The sequence below is a fragment of the Nomascus leucogenys genome, chromosome 17 (assembly GCF_006542625.1).
Source record: "Nomascus leucogenys isolate Asia chromosome 17, Asia_NLE_v1, whole genome shotgun sequence".
Lineage (NCBI taxonomy): Eukaryota > Metazoa > Chordata > Mammalia > Primates > Hylobatidae > Nomascus > Nomascus leucogenys.
The window spans coordinates 72,154,588-72,174,880 of record NC_044397.1 but is presented as its reverse complement, the minus strand read 5'-3'; the positions used below and the strand labels follow the sequence as shown (position 1 = coordinate 72,174,880).

Below are 20,293 nucleotides of genomic sequence, written 5' to 3'. Positions count from 1 at the left end.
AGTCCTCCCTGGCATAGGCTCGTATATGGGAGCTTGTGGGATGTCTGCAAGTATCAGCTCACAGTGAGGCCACTGATGGCTTGGGGGACCCTCACGGTGCCTTAAAACTTTTGCCTAGACAACTGTCACGGGAGCCTCTCGCAATACATGCCTCCCTTTTCTTTTTTTGGAGACAGAGTCTCGTACTATCGCCAGGGCTGGTGTGCAGTGGCGCGATCTCGGCTCGCTGCAACCTCTGCCTCCCGGGTTCAAGCGATTCTCCTGCCTCAGCCTCCCGAGTAGCTGGGACTACAGGCACGCGCAACCACGCCTGGCTAATTTTTTTGTATTTTTAGTATAGACGGGGTTTCATTATGTTGGCCAGGATGGTCTCCATCTCCTGACCTCGTGATCCGCCTGCCTCGGCCTCCCAAAGCGTTGGGATTACAGGCGTGAACCACGGCGCCCGGCCTCCCTTTTCCTTTAAGTAGTACAAAAAAAAAAAAAAAAAAAAAAAAATCCTGAAGGATGGTTTCAGTCTCTTTCAAGGTAGTCCATACCCTTGTAACTAAGTTTAAAAAAATAAAATCTAATTTTCCCTCCCTCTCCAAAGCAGCAGGGGGAAATTGGATCCACGGCCACGTAGGAGCCCCTCACGGCACCAAACCCGGTGTCTCCAGGGAGGGGCGGAGACCAGCGGGTGGGCTTGGGCAGTACGCGCTTTTCTCTTCCGACTTTGGGCCAAAGCCTTGTCCGGAGATCCCAGTGTCTCGCTCGGGGACACGCCCTCCCTAGGCCCAGACTGGGTCCCCACTGGAGTTCCCAGCCCCCCTCCCCGCTCCGGCACGCACATTCCCAAGGCCGGGCGGGGCAGGGCGCAGCAGGCCCGCCCTCGGCGCGCGGCCAGGCTGGGCTCCTCCCCTCGAGCTGCGGCCGGGGGGCGGGGGAGAGGGGGTGGTGGCTGCAGCCCGGGTAGGGCCAGGAGACCGTTCCACGTTTGCAAACGCAGCCGCACGTCCAGGCCGACCCGTGCCGCCCGAGATCCGCGCTGCGTCCGCGCCACTCTCCTCGCCGCCCCGATGGCGTTCCAGGGCTGGAGGCCCCCACCGCCACCGCTGCTCCTGCTGCTGCTCTGGGTGACCGGGCAGGCAGCGCCCGTGGCGGGCCTGGGCTCTGACGCGGAGCTGCAGATCGAGCGGCGCTTCGTGCCCGACGAGTGCCCGCGCACCGTGCGCAGCGGCGACTTCGTGCGCTACCACTACGTGGGGACGTTCCCCGACGGCCAGAAGTTCGACTCCAGGTACCGCGCCCTTGGCGCCCGGCGCGGCCTCAGCGGATGCGCGTCCCTCTCTCCGGACAGGCCTTTCCCTCCTGCCGGACCTCCCCTAGCTCCGCCCCGTGCATCCGCGCTCCTCCCTTCTTCCGCTGCCCAGATCCTCCCGGACCCTAGACCCTCCGCCGTGGGTGAGCCTCCCGGCCCTCACGTGCCCTAGGCCGCCAGCCGGGGACTGGACCCTTGGAGGACCTTGGAGCAGCGGGGTGGGGGCAGACCACGCCCTCCCTTTCCTCCCAGCGCATGGACACACGCAAAATCAGTGTAAAATAATCAGTGTAAGTGGGGGCCACGTTGCACAACTGGACCCCCAAGAGTGGATGTTCGTGCCTGCCTCTCTTCTCCCTTTCCTGTTCCTTCCCTCTGCTCCGTTGGGAATCTATTCAGATGGTGCTTCTCACACAGAACGATGATGAAGAGGCTAGCAGCCCCAAACATACAATGAGCTGTTAACAATGTGTAGGTGTAGTTCTAAGTACTTTCCATATTGTAGTGAACTCATTTAATTGTACAGCAGTCTTGTGAGGTAGGTACTATCACTACCCTCATTTTATCAGTAAGGTAACAAGCAACTGAGGCTAAGAAACGTATTTAAACAATGGAGTCAGATTGTTTAATCCAACTCCAGAGTCTGTGTGCGCAACTACCACTGCCCTTCCTTTCCTGCCATACAAAAACCTCTCTTGGGGCTGGGCGTGGTGGCTCGTGCCTGTAGTCCCAGCACTTTGGGAGGCCGAGGCGGGAGGATCGCTTGAGCCCAGGAGTTTGGGGCTGCTGTGAGCTATGATCATGCCACTGCACTCCAGCCTAGGAGACAGAGAGAGATCCCATCACAAAACAAAACACAACACAACACCTCTCTTGGGCAGGAGGTAGTCCAGGACCTTCACTCCGCTTTGCACCAGGCCCTATGCCAGGTCCAGAACTCCTTCTCTCAGCTCTGCCTCAGGATCACAGCACCGCTCTCCAGTTTCCCTCCAGTTTAGGTTCGGGGTTAACAGGCCTCTCTTCGTCCAGCACCAGGCTACTCCTCCCCAATGCTTTTGTTACAAACCCTGGTCTGTGCCAGCACTTCCCTTCGTGAATCACTAGATCAGGCAGAGAGAGCTATTTGTTGAGTCCCTGCTATGTGCCCCAAGGCCTAGGGTCATTATGAATATTTTGTAGACTCTTGACTTTTTTGAAGTTCCAGACAATGAATATACAAAAGCTGTTCAGCATAGTATGTGGCACTAGCAAGCGCTTAGAAATGGTCGTTCTTACTACTATTTTAGTTGCTTTAAAAAAAAAAAAGCTTTATTGAAATATAATGCCATACAATTTGCCCATTTGGTGTGTGCAATTCAGTGTTTTTTAGTATATTCACAGAGTTGTGCAAACATCACATCTAGCTAATTCTGGAACATTTTCATCACCCCAAAAAAAGAAACGCTGGACCCATTATCACTCACTCCCCCAACCCCAGTTAGACTGCCCTCCAGTCCCTTTCAACCATGAATCCACTTTATGTCTCTATGGATTTGCCTCTTCTGGACATTTTGTATAAATGGAATCATATAATTTGAGGTGCTTTGTATAATTGGCTTCTTTCATGGTTCATTTACGTTGTAAGCTATATCAGTACTTCATTCCTTTTTGTGGCTGTATATGTAATATTCCATTGTGTCCATTCATTAGTTGATGGACATTTGGATTGCTTACACTTTTTGGCTATCACGAATGATGATGTTATGAACATTCATGTGCAAGGTTTTGTGTGGATGTGCCTTTTCCTTTTTTTTGGATGTATACCTAGGAGTTGGAATTGCTGCGTCCTGTGGCACCTATGTTATAAACGTTTTGAAGAATAGCCAACCCGTTTCCCCACAATGGCTGCGCCATTTTACATTCCCACCAGCAGTGTATGAAGGTTCATAGTTCTCCACAGTCTCAACAACACTTCTACTTGTCTTTTTTTTTTTTTGAGACGGAATTTCGCTCTTGTCACCCAGGCTGGAGTGCAATGGTGCGATCACAGCTCACTGCAACCTCCCTGCCTCCCGGGTTCAAGCAATTCTCTTGTCTCAGCCTCCTGAGTAGCTGGGATTACAGGTGCCTGCCACCACGCCTGGCTAATTTTTGTATTTTTAGTAGAGACGGGGTTTCACCATGTTAGCCAGGCTGGTCTCGAACTCTGACCTCAGGTGATCTGCCCACCTCGGCCTCCCAAAGTGCTGGGATTACAGGCGTGAGCCACCGCGCCCGGCCTGTGTCTTTGGTTATAACCATTTAGTGGGTGTGAAATGATATCTCATTGTGGTTTTGATCTGTATTTCTCTAATGGCTAACGATGTTGAGCATCATGTGCTTGTTGACCATTTGTGTATGTTCTTTCATGTGCTTCTTTCATAGGGAAGAATTTCCTGCTTGAGTTGATGGTAATTAATTCCAGTAGAACAAGTTGTCCTACTATCTAGAACATCTCTAGGGCTGGCAGCCACTGCGAGGCAGTGTAGGGCAGTTGAAAGAGCATGGAGGATCTACCATCCATTCATCAAACATTTTGCAGTGTCTATCCCTCAAGACAGAGACTAGTCCTAGTCTAGTATGTCTCTTCCCCATCCCTACCACTTACAGCCTAGGCTATTACAACATAGTGTGATAAGTACAGTAAGACAATGGCGCACACTCTGTCTCTCATAGAGTTCACGCATAGTTCTTACCATGTGCCTTCACATATGTTAACTCATTTAATCTTAGAAGAATTTGTTTAACTTCACAAGACAGTGAGGTAGGTACCTCATTACAAATGAAGAAACTGAGGCTCAGAAAGTTCAAATGATTTGCCCAAGGAACCTAACTACTAAGTGGTTGAGTGGAGATTCGAACCCAGGTAGTTCATGGCCATAATCTATGCTCTGTAGTCCACCCGCGTATATGATAGAAGAAAGGTAAGTAGCTATGAAAGCACAGAGAAGGCTTAACTATATGTTTGTGTGTCTGTGTGTGGGGGAGGTTAGGATGGAATCCTGGGATGGCAGGGATAAGACCCAAGGATGACTAAAATTCACCAGGGAGGAGCTCAGGGGTGTGTCTGCAGACCCCAAGGTCCAGGCTTGTCTTTTGATAAATATTATTATGTGCCTACCACATACCTTTTTGGGTATACAGAGTTCTAGATGCTCTAGCACAGTAGTGTTTAAACTGCATATACTTCTGAATCACGTAGAGAGCTTGTTATACGGTTTCCGATTCAGTAGCTCTGGGATAGGGCCTAGGAATTTGCTTTTCTGATAAGTTCCCAGCTGATGCTACTGGTCTGAGGACCACACCTTGAGAACCATTGCTCTAAAACAGGAGTACTGAAATGGGATATCAATTTACAAAAATAAATAAATAAGTAAATAAATAAATAAAACAGGGGTCCCTAACGCCTGGGCCATGGACCTGTTGTGGTCTGTGGCCTGTTAGGAACTGGGCTGCACAGCCGGAGGTGAGCAGCAGGTGAGCAAGCAAAGTTTCATCTGTATTTATAGTCTCTCCCCACTGCTCACATCACCGCCTGACCTCGGCCCTCTGTCAGATCAGCAGGGGCATTAGATTCTCATAGGCACATGAACCCTATCGTGAACTGCACATGGGAGGGATCTAGGTTGCATGCCCCTTATGAGAATCTAATGCCTGCTGATCTGTCACTGTCTCCCATAGCCCCCAGATGGGGCCATCTAGTTGCAGGAAAACAAGCTCAGGGCTCCCACTGATTCTACACTATGGTGAGTTGTATAATTATTTCATTATATATTACGGCATAATAATAATGGAAATAAAGTGCACAATAAATGTAATGTATCTGAATAATCCCAAAACCGTCCCCCCACCCCGGTCATGGAAAAAGTGAATTCCTTTCATGAAACTGGTCCTTGGGGCCAAAAAGTTTAGGGACCACTGCTCTAAAAGAATCACAGACTCGGCCGGGCGTGGTGGCTCACACCTCTAATCCCAGCACTTTGGGAGGCCGAGGCGGGCAGGTCACCTGAGGGAGTTTGAGACCAGCCTGACCAACATGGAGAAACTCTGTCTCTACTAAAAATACAAAAAATTAGCCAGTTGTGGTGGCGCATGCCTGTAATCCCAGCTACTTGAGAGGCTGAGGCAGGAGAATTGCTTGAACCTGGGAGGTGGAGGTTGCGGTGAGCCGAGATCGCACCATTGCACTATAGCCTGGGCAACAAGAGCTAAACTCCGTCTCAAAAACTAACTAACTAAATAAAAGAATCATGAACTCATTAACAGGGATCAACTTCATTTCATATATTCATTCATTTATTCATTTATTCATTCCATTTTTTTTTTTTTTGAGACACCTTCTCACTCTGCTGCCCAGGCTGGAGTGCAGTGATGCAGTCTCACATCACTGCAGCCTCTGCTTCCTGGGTTCAAGCAATTCTTGTGCCTCAGCCTCCTAAGTAGCTGGGATTACAGGCGTGCAACACCACACCCGGCTAATTTTTGTATGTTTAGTAGAGATCGGGTTTCGCCATCTTGGCCAGGCTAGAATTCATTTATTCATCCAACAAATATTTACTGAGTACCAACTCTTGGAGGTGCTAAGGATGTAACAGTGAATGAAACAGAAATCTCTGCCCTCATGGAGCTTACATACTAGTGAGAGGACAGACATACTCTTAAGTTATATGGCAAAGTAGAAGTTGGTGAGGGCTATGGAGAAAAAGCAGTAGGAGTGAGGGTTGGGAGGATGGGGCAACAGGCCCAGAAAGGTGAGAGGACAGTGGCCACCCAGTTAATATAACTGACCTCCAGATTCTGGACTGGATGCTCTGATGCCTCACACAAAGCAGACAGCATGCAGTGAGTGCCTTGTGAGTAGTATGCATAGATACCTCTACCCATTCCAGGGAGGGAAGGATTTCTTCTTGCTGAAGCCATAGGAGAGGCTTTGAGGAGGAGCTGATGCTTGAGTTGGGCCTTGAGCATGGATGGGATTTCATTCCTTGAAGCGGGGAGTGTGTTTAAGAGAGTGGGTGGTGTGGACCAGGGTCTGGGCCTGAACAGTGCATGCTCAAGGAACAGTGAGAGGCCCCAATATTTAGGTCAGGAGGCAGGGGACCTGGCACTGGAAGGGTGTGGGAGAACCAGTCCATGGGATGCCTGGGTGGCTGGGCTGGGTGTTGTGGACTTTGGTATTTTTTTTTTCATCCCATAGATTCAAATTGCCCTGAATATATGCTTCTGTTCAGAATCTTGTGAAGGGAAGGTTTTTGTTCAGAGGAGTAAGGGGATTGAGGTGCTCAGTGGATGGACTGATAGTGTAAGTAGAAATTCTAGAGATCAGCCTCATTGGGGCTTCCTTTTACACAGGGATTCATCCAGCTTCTAACATTCCAGGTACTGGGATACAGCAGAGGATAAAGCTGACAAAAGTCCCTGCCCTCAAGTCAGGGTTGGGGCAAACACAAGCCTGTTCCTGCAGACTTAAGCAGAAAGGAGTGGGAATTTATTGGAAGGATCTCCAATTCCTTGTGAGGGTCCAGAATCATGGACTGAGGTGACTTTCTGCCTCTCCCCAAGAGGTTGCAAACGGGGCTTCATTCTCTCCCACTAGAAAGAGAGTGCTCCAGTAAGCTCCCCATGCTGCACACATGACCTCTGGGATCCAGCACCAACGCCGACAAACTGGACTTTCTCACTTCTAGGTTTCCAGGAAATAATCTGATGGGTCCTGCTTGGGGCAGGTGTCCACCCTATTGGGTGTTAAGTCACATGGTCCTAAGTGGGGGCCCTGGCTCACCCTTTCAGCAGGACTGGTCCTCAGGGAAGAGCCAGTGGGCTGGGCAGCAGCCAAGATGGAGTCAGGGGGGCCTGACAGGCAGTGGTGTCAGAGCGACTGGCCAGGTCAGGACATGCTAACTTAGGAGTTGTTTAGAGTGTGACTCCACATCGCAGCTCTTTCTGTGGAGAAGGGGAGTGCTGAAAGGGAGGCTGCTATCGTGCGTTAGCCCTGTGCGTTTCTGCTAACTAGGGGAAGATCCTAGCCACTTCTCACTGCGGTCTCCTGAGGCCATTGGCAGCTGGCCAAGCACCCCTGGTGAAGACTTATTAGCAGGGCTTTGAATTTTCATTTGTGGGTCATTGCGAGCAATTACACATTTATATTAACAACTTAATTTGGCTGTATGGTATTTTACTGGGCTAAGCCCTGTGAAAGATGGGAATCATCTATAGGGATCTGACATTTTAATTTGTGCGGTTGCTTAAAAACAAAAATCCATAACAGCAATGGATTTTGCTTTGCTTTGCAAAGTTTTTCATTTAATGATGTTTTAATGGGTCAAAGCCCATCCAAGCCAACAGCTCATGTTTCAGGGTCTGATTCTCTGAGGAGCTGTGAATGGAGGCGTTCTCCCTCATTTCTCCTCTGTTCCCGCCTGCTCCCTCTCTCTTCCCTCACCTCCTCTAACCTTCCTCCTCTGCAGCGTTCTCACACTTTCCCGTCTGGGTAGTTTGCCGGTTCATTAACTGCTTTTCTTTTCTCCCTGGCATGTCTCATTAGCTACTGGGAGAGATGGTTGTTTGAGGGAAATAGTCTTGTGCAAAGGCTCTAGAAAGCCCAGAGTCCGCTTTGGGAGTGAATGTGTGGAGAGGGAGGTGGGAGGCCGAAAAGCCAGACTCTGCCTCCCTGCTTTCAAGTCTGCAGTAAGATCCAGTCTCAGTGGTGAAACTCAGCCAGCAGAGGGGGTGAGTCTCAGCTGGAAGCTAGGCGGCCAGTGGGGAGGTGAGTTTCAGTCCCATTCGTGAAGGGCGGTGGCAGGACCACAGTCCAAACATCAAGCAGGTCCCCTGTGAGTCAGCCATCTGAGTTGGCCCAAGTGAGACAGGACCAACTTTGAGGCCCCCAAAGGGTAGTTCCCGGGCTCAGTGGACTTGTTCTTCCTTACTTTGCTTCCCTTCTGTTAGGGGTTCTCAAAATATGGCAGTTTTTTTTTTTTTTTCTTTCTTTTTGAGACAGGGTCTCACTGTTTCCCAGGCTGGAGTGCAGTGGTGCTCACTGCAACCTCTGCCTCCTGGGTTCAAGCAATTCTCATGCCTCAGCCACCCCAGTAGCTAGGATCGCAGGTGTGTGCTACCACACCTGGCTAATTTTTGTATTTTTGGTAGAGACAAGGTTTTGCCATGTTGCCCAGGCTGGTCTCTAACTCCTGAGCTCAAGTGATCCACCCGCCTCAGCCTCCCAAAGTGCTGGGATTACCGATTGAGCCACCGTGCCCAGCCTGTCATTTGTCCTTTTAAAAGTTCGTTCTTATTGCAGATTTAAACATACATTTAGAAGCCCCATTATGCCTTAAGAATATAGCCATGGGGGCCAGGCACGGTGGCTCATGCCTGTGATCCCAGCACGCTGGGAGGCCGAGGCAGGTGGATCATGAGGTCAGGAGTTCAAGTCAGCCTGACCAACATGGTGAAACCCCATCTCTACTAAAAATGCAAAAATTAGTTAGGCGTGGTGGCGTGCGCCTGTAATCCCAGCTACTCAGGAGGCTGAGACAGGAAAATTGCTTGAACCTGGGAGGTGGAGGTTGCAGTGAACCGAGATCATGCCACTGCACTCCAGCCTGGGTGACAGAGCGAGATTCCATCTCAAAAAAAAAAAAAAAAAAAATATATATATATATATATATATATATATATACATATATATAGCCATGGGGGGCTGGGCGTGGTGGCTCATGCTTCTAATCCCAGCACTTTGGGAGGCCAACGCAGGTGGATCACCTGAGGTCAGGAGTTCAAGACCAGCCTGGCCAACATGGTGAAACCGAATCTTTACTAAAAATACAAAAATTAGCTGGGCGTGGTAGCGTGTGCCTGTAATCCCAGCTTCTAGGGAGGCTGAGGCAGGAGAATTGCTTGAACATGAGAGGCAGAGGTTGTAGTGAGCCAAGATCGTGCCACTGCACTCCAGCCTGGGTGACAGTGAGACGCCATCTCAAAAAAAAAAAAAAAAATATATAGACATGAGGATAGTTATTTATCTCAAGTAACGTGTTGCCAATATAATGTGAGCTTTTGTGTAGGCAGTTTAGTGTGTTGACTATGATGTCTCTTGTCTTAGTGGCCCTTGGGTTAATAATTGTAAAGAACATCATCAGAGGGTGCTACAGACAACTTTCCCATCACCCCCCTGGGGCAGTGATGGAAGGGGACAAAAATAAGCTGGTGGAGAGGAAAGGAGGGTGTTGGATGTGCTAGGTGGTTTCCATTTGCCTTTCTAGGTCCACCCTTCACCTGTTCCATTTGCTTTTTGCTCTGGGAGGCTGACACATACGGACTACATGTGCATAGTATGGGTTGCATTAATGACCCTTTGTCTTCTGGCTTTGGTTGGGTTCAGCCAATCAGACATTGTGATAGGCCATTCCTGCATCACTGGAAAGAAATACTCAAGGCTGGGTAATTTATAAGAAAAGAGGTTTAATTGGCTTACAGTTCTGCAGGCTGCACAGGAAGCATAGCATGCTGTCGTCAGCTTCTGGTGAGGACCTCAGGAGATTTAGAGTCATGGTGGAAGGGAAAAGGGGAGCAGACATCTCACATGGCAAGAGCAGGAGCAAGAGAGAGAGGTTGGGAGGTGCCACCCACTTTTAAACAAGCAGATCTGTGAACTCATTCATCACCAAGGGGATGGCGCTAAGCCCTGCCACCAGGCCCCACCTCCAACACTGGGGATTACATTTCAACATGAGATTTGGCATGGACACAGATCCAAACCCTATCAGGCATCAGATATTCAAAGGGAGGGAAGAGAGTGAGGTGAAGGTATTTATTCCTCTGGCTTCCTGTCTGTAGGGTCACCATGGATTGTGGCCCTAAACTAAAGGGCCCAGTTCCTGTCAGGTAGCCCCTAGCTGCCCTCTCTGTCTCTGTCATTCAAGCTCAGGTGTGATAGCAGCATTCCCTACCCAGCCACAGAGGTACTATCCCTTGTGTTTTGCTGTGTTCTGTACACACCTTTGCACACACCCACTTTGTTATTACTTTAAAAAAACCATAAAGTTTACCATCATAACCATTTTGAACTGTATAATAGTGTTAGCTATATTCACACTGTTGTGCAATATATCTCTAGAATTTTTCCATCTTGCAAAATTGAGACTTTATGCCCATTGAACAACTTCTCTGCATTTTTCCCTCTTCCTTGTCCCCTGATAACAACATTCCACTTTCTGTTTCTATGATTTTGACTACTTTAGATACCTCATATAATTCATGGAATCATGCAGTATTTGTCTTTCTGTGGCTGGCTTGTTTCACTTTACGTAATGTCCTGAAGGTTCATCCATATCGCAGCATGTGATAGGATTTCCTTCCTTTTTAAGGCTGAATAATATTTCATTGTGTGTATATGCCACATATTTTTTTATCAATTTATTTGTCTATGGACATTTAGATTGCTTCTAGCTTTTAGCTATTGTAAATCTTGCTGAGTTGAACATGTGTGTGCAAATATCTGAGTTGTTGTTGTCTTGTTTTTGTTTTAGTTTAGACAGAGTGGTTTTTTTGTTTTGTTTTGTTTTTTGAGATAGAGTTTTGATCTTATTGCCTGGGCTGGAGTGCAATAGTGCGATCACAGCTCATCACAACCTCCACCTCCCAGGTTCAAGTGATTCTCCTGCCTCAGCCTCCTGAGTAGCTGGGATTACAGGCACCCATCACTACGCCCAGCTGATTTTTGTATTTTTAGTAGAGACAGGGTTTCTCCATGTTGGTCAGGCTGGTTTCTAACTCCTGACCTCAGGTGATCCACCCGCCTCAGCCTCCCAAAGTGTTGGGATTACAGGCGTGAGCCACCGCGCCCAGCTTAGACAGAGTCTTTTGTTCTGTTGCCCAGGGTCGAGTGCAGTGGCATGATCACAGCTTACTGCAGCCTTGACCTCCTGAGCCCAAGCGATCCTGTCACTTCAACCTCCCGAGTACCTGGGACTACAGTACCTATGCACCACCACACATGGCTAATTTTTGTGTTTTTGTAAAGATGGTGTTTCACCAGGTAGCCTAGGCTGGTCTTGAACTCTTGGGCTCAAGCTTCAACCTTGTATTACAGGCATGAGCCACTGTGTCCGGCCTGATTCTGTTTTCAGTTCCTTTGGGTATACACCAAGAGATAGGATTGCTAGATCATACAGTACTTCTATTTTTAATTGTTTGAGGAGCCTACAGACCATTTTCTAGAGCAAGTACAACATTTTGCATTCCCATCAAAGTGCACAAAGATTCCGATTTCTCCATATCCTCTCCATCACTTTTTATTTTCCAGTTTTTTGATAGTGGCTATTCTAACAAGTGTGTGTGAGGTAATATTGCATTGCGGTTTTCTTTTTCTTTCTTTTTTTTTTTGAGACAGAGTTTCACTTTTGTCGCCCAGGCAGGAGTGCAATGGCGTGATCTTAGCTCACTGCAACCTCTGCCTCCTAGGTTCAAGCGATTCTCCTGCCTCAGCCCCCCGAGTAACTGGGACTACAGGCATATGCCACCATGCCTGGCTAATTTTTGTATTTTTAGTAGAGACGGGGTTTTGCCATGTTGGCCAGGCTGGTCTTGAACTCCTGACCTCAGGTGATCCACCCACCTCAGTCTCCCAAAGTGCTGGGATTACAGGCGTGAGCCACCATGCCTGGCCTGCATTGTGGTTTTTGATTTGCATTTCTCTGCTGTTTAGTAATATGGAGCATCTTTTCATATGCTTGTTGGCCATTTGTATGTCTTCTTTGGAGAAATATTCATTCAATCCCTTTGCTTATTTTAAAATTGGATTATTTTGTGGTTGTTGAGTTTTAGGAGTTCTTTATATATTCTAGATATTAATCCCTTATCATATATGAGGTTTGCAAACATTTTCTCCCATTTTTTAGGTTGCCTTTTTACTCTGTTGATTGTTTTCTTTGCTGCTGAGAGTTTTAAAGTTTGACAAAGTCCCCTTTGTCTGTTTTTGTTTTTGTTACCTGTGCTTTTGGTGTCATATCCAATCCAATGTCATGATGCTTTTCCCTTGTGTTTTTTTCCTAGTTTTATAGTTTTGGATCTTATATTTATGCATTTAATCCATTTTTAATTGATTGTTTCCTATGGTATAAAGTAAAAATCTCCAACTTCATTCTTTTGCATGTGGAGATCTAATTTTCCCAGCACCATTTATTGAAGAGACCGTCCTTTACCCACTGTGTAGCCTTAGCCCTTGTCAAAGATCATTTGACCATATAGGCAAAAGTTTATTTCTGGGCTATTTTGATCTATTGGTCTATGTGTCTGTATTTGGGCCAGTACCATGCTGCCTTGATTACGATAGCTTCATAATATGTTTCAAAATCAGGAAGTGTGAGGCCTCCAGCTTTGTTCTTCTTTCTCAGGATTGTTTTGGCTCTTTAGAGTCCTTCAAGATTCCAAGGCCAGGCACCGTGGCTGTCACCTGTAATCCCAGCACTTTGGGAGGCCGAGGCAGTCTGATCACCTGAGGTTAGGAGTTCAAGACCAGCCTGGCCAACATGGTGAAACCCTGTCTCTACTAAAAATACAAAAATTAGCCGGGCATGGTGGCGGGCCCCTGTAATCCCAGCTACTCAGGAAGCGGAGGCAGAATTGCTTGAACCCGGGAGGTGGAAGTTGCAGTGAGCCGAGATTGCACCACTGCACTCTAGCCTGGGCGACAGAGTGAGACTCTATCTCAAAAAAAAAAAAAAAAAAAAAAAAAAAAAATTCCATATGAATTTTAGTTTAGTTTAGTTTTTTGTTTTTTTTTTCTATTTCTGCAAAAAATGCCATCAGGATTTTGGTAGGAATTGCATTGAATCAATAGATTGCTTTGGTTAGTGTGGACATCTTAGCCATATTAAGTCTTCCTGTCCATGAACAAGAAAATATCTTTCCATTTATTTGTGTCCTCTTTAATTTCTTTCTTTCCTTCTTTTTTTAGAGACAGAGTCTCACTCTGTTGCCTAGACTGGAGCGAAGTGGTGCAATCTTGGCTCACCACAATCTCCACCTCCCAGGTTCAAGCGATTCTCCTGTCTCAGCCTCCCAAGTAGCTGGGATTACAGGCATATGCCACCATGCCTGGCTAATTTTTGTATTTTTAGTAGAGACAGATTTCACCATGTTGGCCAGGCTGGTCTCAAACTCCTGACCCCAGGTGATCCGCCCGCCTTGGCCTCCCAAAGTGCAGAGATTACATGCATGAGCCACTGCGCCTGGCCCTCTTTAATTTCTTTCAGAATGTTTTTCTAGTTTCCATTGTAGTCTTTTGCCTCCTTGGTTAGGTTTAATCCTAAGTATTCCATTCTTCTTGATGCTATTGTGAATAGAATTATTTTGTTCATTTCCTTTTTTAAGATTGTTCATTATTAGTGTATAGAAATGCAACTGATTTTGGAGTGTTGATTTTGTATCCTGCAACTTTGCCAAATTTGTTTATTAGTTGTTTTTTCTTTCCCCACAGAACCATCAAGTCCAATGTTTATTAGTTTTAACAGCTTTTTTTATGGACTCTTATAGGGTTTTCTATATATAAAGCTATTTCGTCTGTTAAAAGAGATATTTTTACTTCTTCCTTTCCAATTTCTGTGCCATGTATTTCTTTTTCTTGCTTAATTGCTCTAGCTAGGAGTTCCAGGACCATGCTGAATAGAAGTGTTGAAAGCAAGCATCTTTTCCTTGTTCCCAATCACAGGGGAAAGCCTTTCAGTTTTTCACTATTGATTATGATCTCAGCTGTGCACAACCCCATTATTAAACTTTCCTGGAACAGCTTCGTTTGGGTGTGTCATCTGTTTCCTGCAGGCCCCTGAATGAGATGCCTGTAAAAGGTGTAAATAAGCCAGATCCCAGGACAGGTTGTATAAATGCTTACTCCAGAGTGTGCAGAAGTAATTTTCATGACCAGTTCTGGGCTTGATGCTGCCCATGAGTTTGTGCCAGTTGTGCTGATCAGAATAAATTTGTTCAGAACAACTTTATTTTTCCAGATGGTCAGAATTTTAAGCAGTAGATAAGACTGGTCTTGCATTGTTAGCCTTTTATATAAATGTATACATTATTAATGTATAAATTATACATTTTCTTTCAGAAAGGTTTTTTGGTTTTTAGCACTTTGGTGCTTAATTGTTCACAGTGCTTAGGCAACATCAAATGAAGAAGTTAACACTGTGAGGCAACAACTGTTTCTTTCTTCCTTTCTTCCTTTCTTTCTTTCCTTTCTTTCCTTTCTTTCTTTCCAGGATCTCACTCTGTCACCCAGGATGGAGTGCCAGGGTATGATCTTGGCTCACTGCAGCCTCTGCCTCCCAGGTTCAAGCGATTCTCCCACCTCAGTGTCCCAAGTAGCTGGGACCACATGCGCATACCACCATGCTCAGCTAATTTTTTGTATTTTTAGTAGAGATGGGATTTCACAATGTTGCCCAAGCTGGGCAACAACTGTGTCTGTACACCTCTAGGGAGGCCCTGACCCTGGAGTGTGAGATTCAGATGGTCCTAGATTCTTGCTTTTTTCCCTCCTCATGTTTAATTTCATAAGCTTGGGAAATTTTGTAACCTCCAAAGAGCCTGAGTATCATAGCACCCACCTTAAAGTATTGTATGAGGATTAAATGGTGTAGTATATATTGAAGAGCTTAGTTTGCTACTGTGCCCAACAAATAATAGATACTCTGTAAATGGTAGTTAGTATTAAAAAGTTTTGTTAAATTTGGGAAGTATATTCGGGTTCTGCGAATGAAAAAAATATTTTTAAAGTAGTTTCTTGCCGGTGCATTGTTGCTGCTTGTGTGTGTGTTCTGTGCTAGGGAGTCTTTGAGGTCTTGCTTTCTGGCCCATTATTATAATAAATCTGCCAATCTGATGATGGCTTAGTGGCAGGGTGAGTCCCCAGCCAAGTGTAATTCAAGAGCGGGCATTCCAGGGGGTGGGGATTGGGGCCCCGGAGGTAGAGGGTGGAGGTGTAAAGCTGACTTGGCCACAAAACTGGCCATGTGCTTTTGTCCTCTGACTTGTTGGCCTGTACGTGAAATCTTGCTTCCTGTTCACTGACCTTGAAGAAAAGAAACTTATTAAAATAGGCTGTAAAACTAGGAGGAGAAAGAGAAGAGGGCCAGGTCTCAGGAAGCTGCCCTGAGGGGAGTGGTGAGGTGGACTCTGTTGCTTGCCCAAACTGTTCATTAGGGAAAAAGAGGAAAAAGTGAAAGTATTTTGCAAGATGAAGGGTGACACATTCTCATGAAGTAAACCCAGCAGCTCTTAACATTTTATTACATAAGTAATTATATGATCATTTTGAAAAGTAAGATAATTAAAGAGAAAACAAATTCAGTCACCTGAAGTCCTCTACCTGTAGATGATAGATAATATTTCATGTATTGCCTTGTGGATTTTTTCATATGCATCTATATATGTAAGTTGAAAATAGGGTGATTTTATACTGTGTTAACCTGTCCCCCCCCACCCTTTTTGAGACAAAGTTTCACTCTGTCACCCAGGCTGGATGACAGTGCAGTGGCACCATCTCAGCTCACTGCAACCTTCACCTCCCAGGTTCAAGCAATGCTTGTGCCTCAGGCTCCCAAGTAGCTGGGACTACAGGTGCACACCACCATGCCCGGCTAATTTTGTATTTTTAGTAGAGATGAGGTGTCACCATGTTGGCCAGGTTGGTCTCGAGCTCCTGACCTCAAGTGATCCACCCTCCTTGGCCTCCCAAAGTGCTGGGATTACAGGCATGAGCCACCACGCCTAGCATTGTAACCTTCCCTTTACTCTTATTGTATATATCCCTCCATGTCAGTGAGTAAAAATCTGTTATTATAAAATGCCATAGAGCATTTTATTTTGTGTCTTCTGAAACCCTGTGGGTCTCTATCATCAGTTTATAAGGCACTTGTAGGCAAAGTCCATGCCTTGTACTTTATATCCCCCAAAGCACCTGGCACAGTCCCCTAATAGGCAAACCCCTGTTGATTGCTAAATTTGACATTGAAGAAGATAAAGGTGTGAGTCACAGCCATGATTTCCTTATTTATCTTTTGATCTAAGGCCATTGCGTATCAGCCTTTAAAACACGTATATTAGTGATCATAAGACTACATCATACTTTCTATTACCTGTGATAATTATAGCAATATTGGCATACCACTTAGATTTTCAGAGCATTTTTCACGTTGTTATACAGATCCTGGGAAGTCTGTTATTATTATTTGCATTTTGCAGTGGAGGAAACAGGTTAAAAGAGTTTAGGCCGGGCTCGGTGGTTCACGCCTGTAATCCCAGCACTTTGGGAGGCTGAGGCGGGCGGATCACAAGGTCAGGAGATCGAGATCATCCTGGCTAACATGGTGAAACCCCGTCTCTACTAAAAATACAAAAAATTAGCCGGGCGTGGTGGCGGGCGCCTGTAATCCCAGCTCCTCGGGAGGCCGAGGCAGGAGAATGGCATGAACCCGGGAGGCAGAGCTGGCAGTGAGCCGAGATTGCACCACTGCACTCTGGCCTGGGCGACAGAGCGGGACTCCATCTCAAAAAAAAAAAAAAAAAAAAAAGAGTTTAAGTATGTTTTATGCTCTTACTATGCTGCCTCTGTGTTTGACTTAGCTGGATGACTTTTAAAAAAAAATCAAGTGTGTGTGTATGTGTCTGTGTGTGTGTATTAACTTTGGCCATTAGTACCTATGATGTTGCTTTTGGGTACCAATCACATACAAAATGAAGTAAAGTTTTTTTTGTTGTTGTTTTTGTTTTTTTTTTTTTTTTTTTTTTGAGACAGAGTCTCGCTCTGTTGCCTAGGCTGGAGTGCAGTGGCATGATCTCAGCTCACTGCAGTCTCCACCTCCCGGGTTCAAGCAATTCTCCTGCCTCAGCTTCCCGAGTTGCTGGGACTACAGGCGTGTGCCACCACACCTGGCTAATTTTTTGTATTTTTAGTAGAGACGGGGTTTCACCGTGTTGGCCAGGCTGGTTTCAAACTGCTGACCTCAGGTGGTCCATTCTCCTCGGCCTCCCAAAGTGTTGGGATTACAGGCGTGAGCCACTGCACCCGGCCGTAAAGTCTATTTTATTTTATTTTATTTTATTTTGTTTCATTTCATTTCTTTTCTTTTCTTATTTTATTTTAATTTTTTGAGACTCTGTTGCCCAGGCTGGAGTGCAGTGGTGCAATCATAGCTCACTGCAGCCTCAAACTCTTGGGCTCAAGCGATCCTCCCACCTCAGCTTCCAAGGTAGCTGGGACTATAGGCATGCACCACCACACCTGGCTAATTATATGTATTTATTTATTTAGTAGAGAGGGGGGGGCCTCACTTTGTTGCCCCGGCTGGTCTCGAACTCCTAACTTCAACTTAACTCCTCTTGCCTTGGCCTTCCAAAGCCCTGGCATGACCACAGCCAACTCTTTCTTTTTTTGTGTGTGTGAAAGAATAGGTAACTATTTTGCAAAATCAGCTTAACACATTTTTTTTTTCTAGAGAGAGTTATGCTGATTCTTATTGAACTAGATTTGCTGGCAATATTCAAGGTAGTCTAAAATTTCCAACACTACAAGTACTGTCCAGTGGAGATGTTCCTGTATCAGTAACTCCTTGGCAGGCTTTTTGCTTTGCTGTGGCCACATTGCATCTGTGGGCACATTTTTACAGGTTGGTTTTTACTGAGGAAGGGACTATTTATACTTTTCTTTCTCTTTCCCTACCCTTTGGGTCTTCAGCTATGACAGAGACTCCACTTTCAACGTGTTTGTGGGAAAAGGACAGCTGATCACAGGGATGGACCAGGCTCTTGTTGGGATGTGCGTAAACGAGAGACGTTTCGTGAAGATTCCCCCAAAGCTTGCCTACGGAAGTGAAGGAGTTTGTAAGCTTTTCTTCCTCGTTTATAAACACATCAGCAGAAACAATGAGAACATTTTTAGGATGTTAAGTCAAACAGACTGGAGAATCTTGGAAGCTTTAGATTGGGAGAAAATGAAAAGCAGTGAACTCAGACACAGCTGAAATTTCCATCTTAGGTTTATTTCTTCTAGATGTGAAAGAAAGTGTCATTAACACAGATGTATTGAATGATACCCTCAATGAGAAGAAAACTGTTTTTTCTCTTTCAATTTCATTTGGAGGAAAGAGGGAGGAAGAATGGGTCATTTTGGGATTGTATAGCAGTGACTCCTTGAACCCTTTTGGCCCACGTTCACCTTGGGAGCATCCTAGGTGTTTATTTATCTGGCCTGAAAGGCAGCAACTGTGAACTCAGTGTGAAATCTTTAATTTCTAGCTGGTGTAATCCCCCCCAATTCAATGCTTCATTTTGATGTACTTCTGATGGATATTTGGAATTCTGAAGACCAGGTTCAGATTCACACCTATTTCAAGCCCCCGAGTTGCCCTCGGACCATCCAGGTGTCTGATTTTGTGAGGTACCACTACAACGGGACGTTCCTGGATGGAACTCTGTTTGATTCGAGGTAAGTCCTGTCGTTAATGGCAGTATCAGTGAAATGTCCCATGCATAGTTCTTTCCTTCTGTCTTACTTGCTTTTTATGCCAATGGGGAAACCAGAATAAGAACTCTTCTCAACTGTAACCAGTACGGAACTCATCTGCTTAAGACTTTTGGTCAGTGTTGCATCTTCTCTGGTGCCAGAGTCAAAATTTTAATACATCTTAGAAACATTGAAGAGCAATGTTTATCTAACTTAACAGTATTTTGAGATCTCATCATTAAGTGAAAGGCTCTATTTTTTCTTTTTTTTCTTTTTTTTTTTTTGAGATGGACTCTCACCCTGTCACCCAGGCTGGAGTGCAGTGGCACGATCTTGGCTCACTGCAAACTCTGCCTCCTGGGTTCAAGCGATTCTCCTGCCTCAGCCTCCCAAGTAGCTGGGACTACAAGCGCATGCCACCACGCCAAGCTAATTTTTTGTATTTTTAGTAGAGACGGGGTTTCAGCGTATTAGCCAGGGTGTTCTCCATCTCCTGACCTCATGATCTGCCTGCCTTGGCCTCCCAAAGTGCTGGGATTACAGGCATGAGCCACCGCGCCCGGCCGTGTAAGTCTCTATTTCTAAGGAGGCTTATGCACGTTTTGGTTCATTTTTATAGCTTTCCCATGGAAGTAAGAGGGAAAAGATGAATGTATATGAAGCTATGGAGAGGCATGGGGCTACACGGGAGATCAAGGAACCCTTTGCAATTTCTTCTCATTAGAGCGTGTTTGATTAGTGGAATAGCTAGCCTGTTTTTGTCTATCACTAGTATAAATGCATGCTTTTTATTTCTTTCTAAACTTGAGGACATCTGCCCTGTGTTTGGGGGCAAAGATCCATAAATGTCTATCTCTAGGGAGGGGTATGGGATCATTGTTTAGCTGATATTTGGGTAACAAAAACCATACTGAGAAATGAGTTGGAAATAGCCCCATGGTGTGGAACTTTTTCCCTTTCTCATTACCTTTCAGTCACAATCGCATGAAAACATATGACACGTATGTGGGAATTGGCTGGCTGATTCCTGGAATGGATAAAGGGCTGCTGGGAATGTGTGTGGGTGAGAAGCGCATCATCACCATTCCTCCTTTTCTGGCCTATGGAGAGGATGGAGATGGTAAGTCCTTCTCCTTCTTGGAGCCACTGTCTCCTACCCTTATTTTTATTGCAGTGGTTAATTCAATTGTCACCACATGAAACCCATTAGACCTTTTGGTCTAGACCTACACTGTCCAATATGGTAACCACTAGCTACATGTGGCTATTTATATTCAAATGGAAACAAGTTAAAATTAGCTAAAATTTAAAATTCAGTTCCTTGGTCACACTGCTACATTTTAGGTACCCAATAGCCTCACGTTGCTGAGGGCCACCCTAGTGGACAGTGCAGATACAGACCCAGATCATTTCCATCACTCAGAAAGTTCTATTTGACAGTGCTAGTCTGGATTGTCTGCTGTCTGATGATT

The 20,293-nt window shown here is 45.8% G+C and overlaps 1 protein-coding gene across 2 annotated transcripts in view; it reads left to right on the top strand.

Annotated features, from left to right (window-relative positions):
* The first annotated feature begins 892 nt into the window (after window positions 1–892).
* Window positions 893–20,293, top strand: part of FKBP9 (FKBP prolyl isomerase 9) — a 51,671-nt gene continuing 32,270 nt past the window's right edge. The window contains exons 1-4 of one of the 2 annotated variants that reach the window (XM_030796332.1): window positions 893–1,279; window positions 18,054–18,199; window positions 18,614–18,803; window positions 19,796–19,941. In XM_030796332.1, coding sequence (XP_030652192.1) covers window positions 1,059–1,279; window positions 18,054–18,199; window positions 18,614–18,803; window positions 19,796–19,941 — 703 coding nt within the window. In that variant the 5' untranslated portion in view covers window positions 893–1,058. Of the gene's footprint in view, window positions 1,280–8,064; window positions 8,085–18,053; window positions 18,200–18,613; window positions 18,804–19,795; window positions 19,942–20,293 lie in introns of those variants that run through there. The other variant, XM_030796333.1, reaches the window with a different exon arrangement.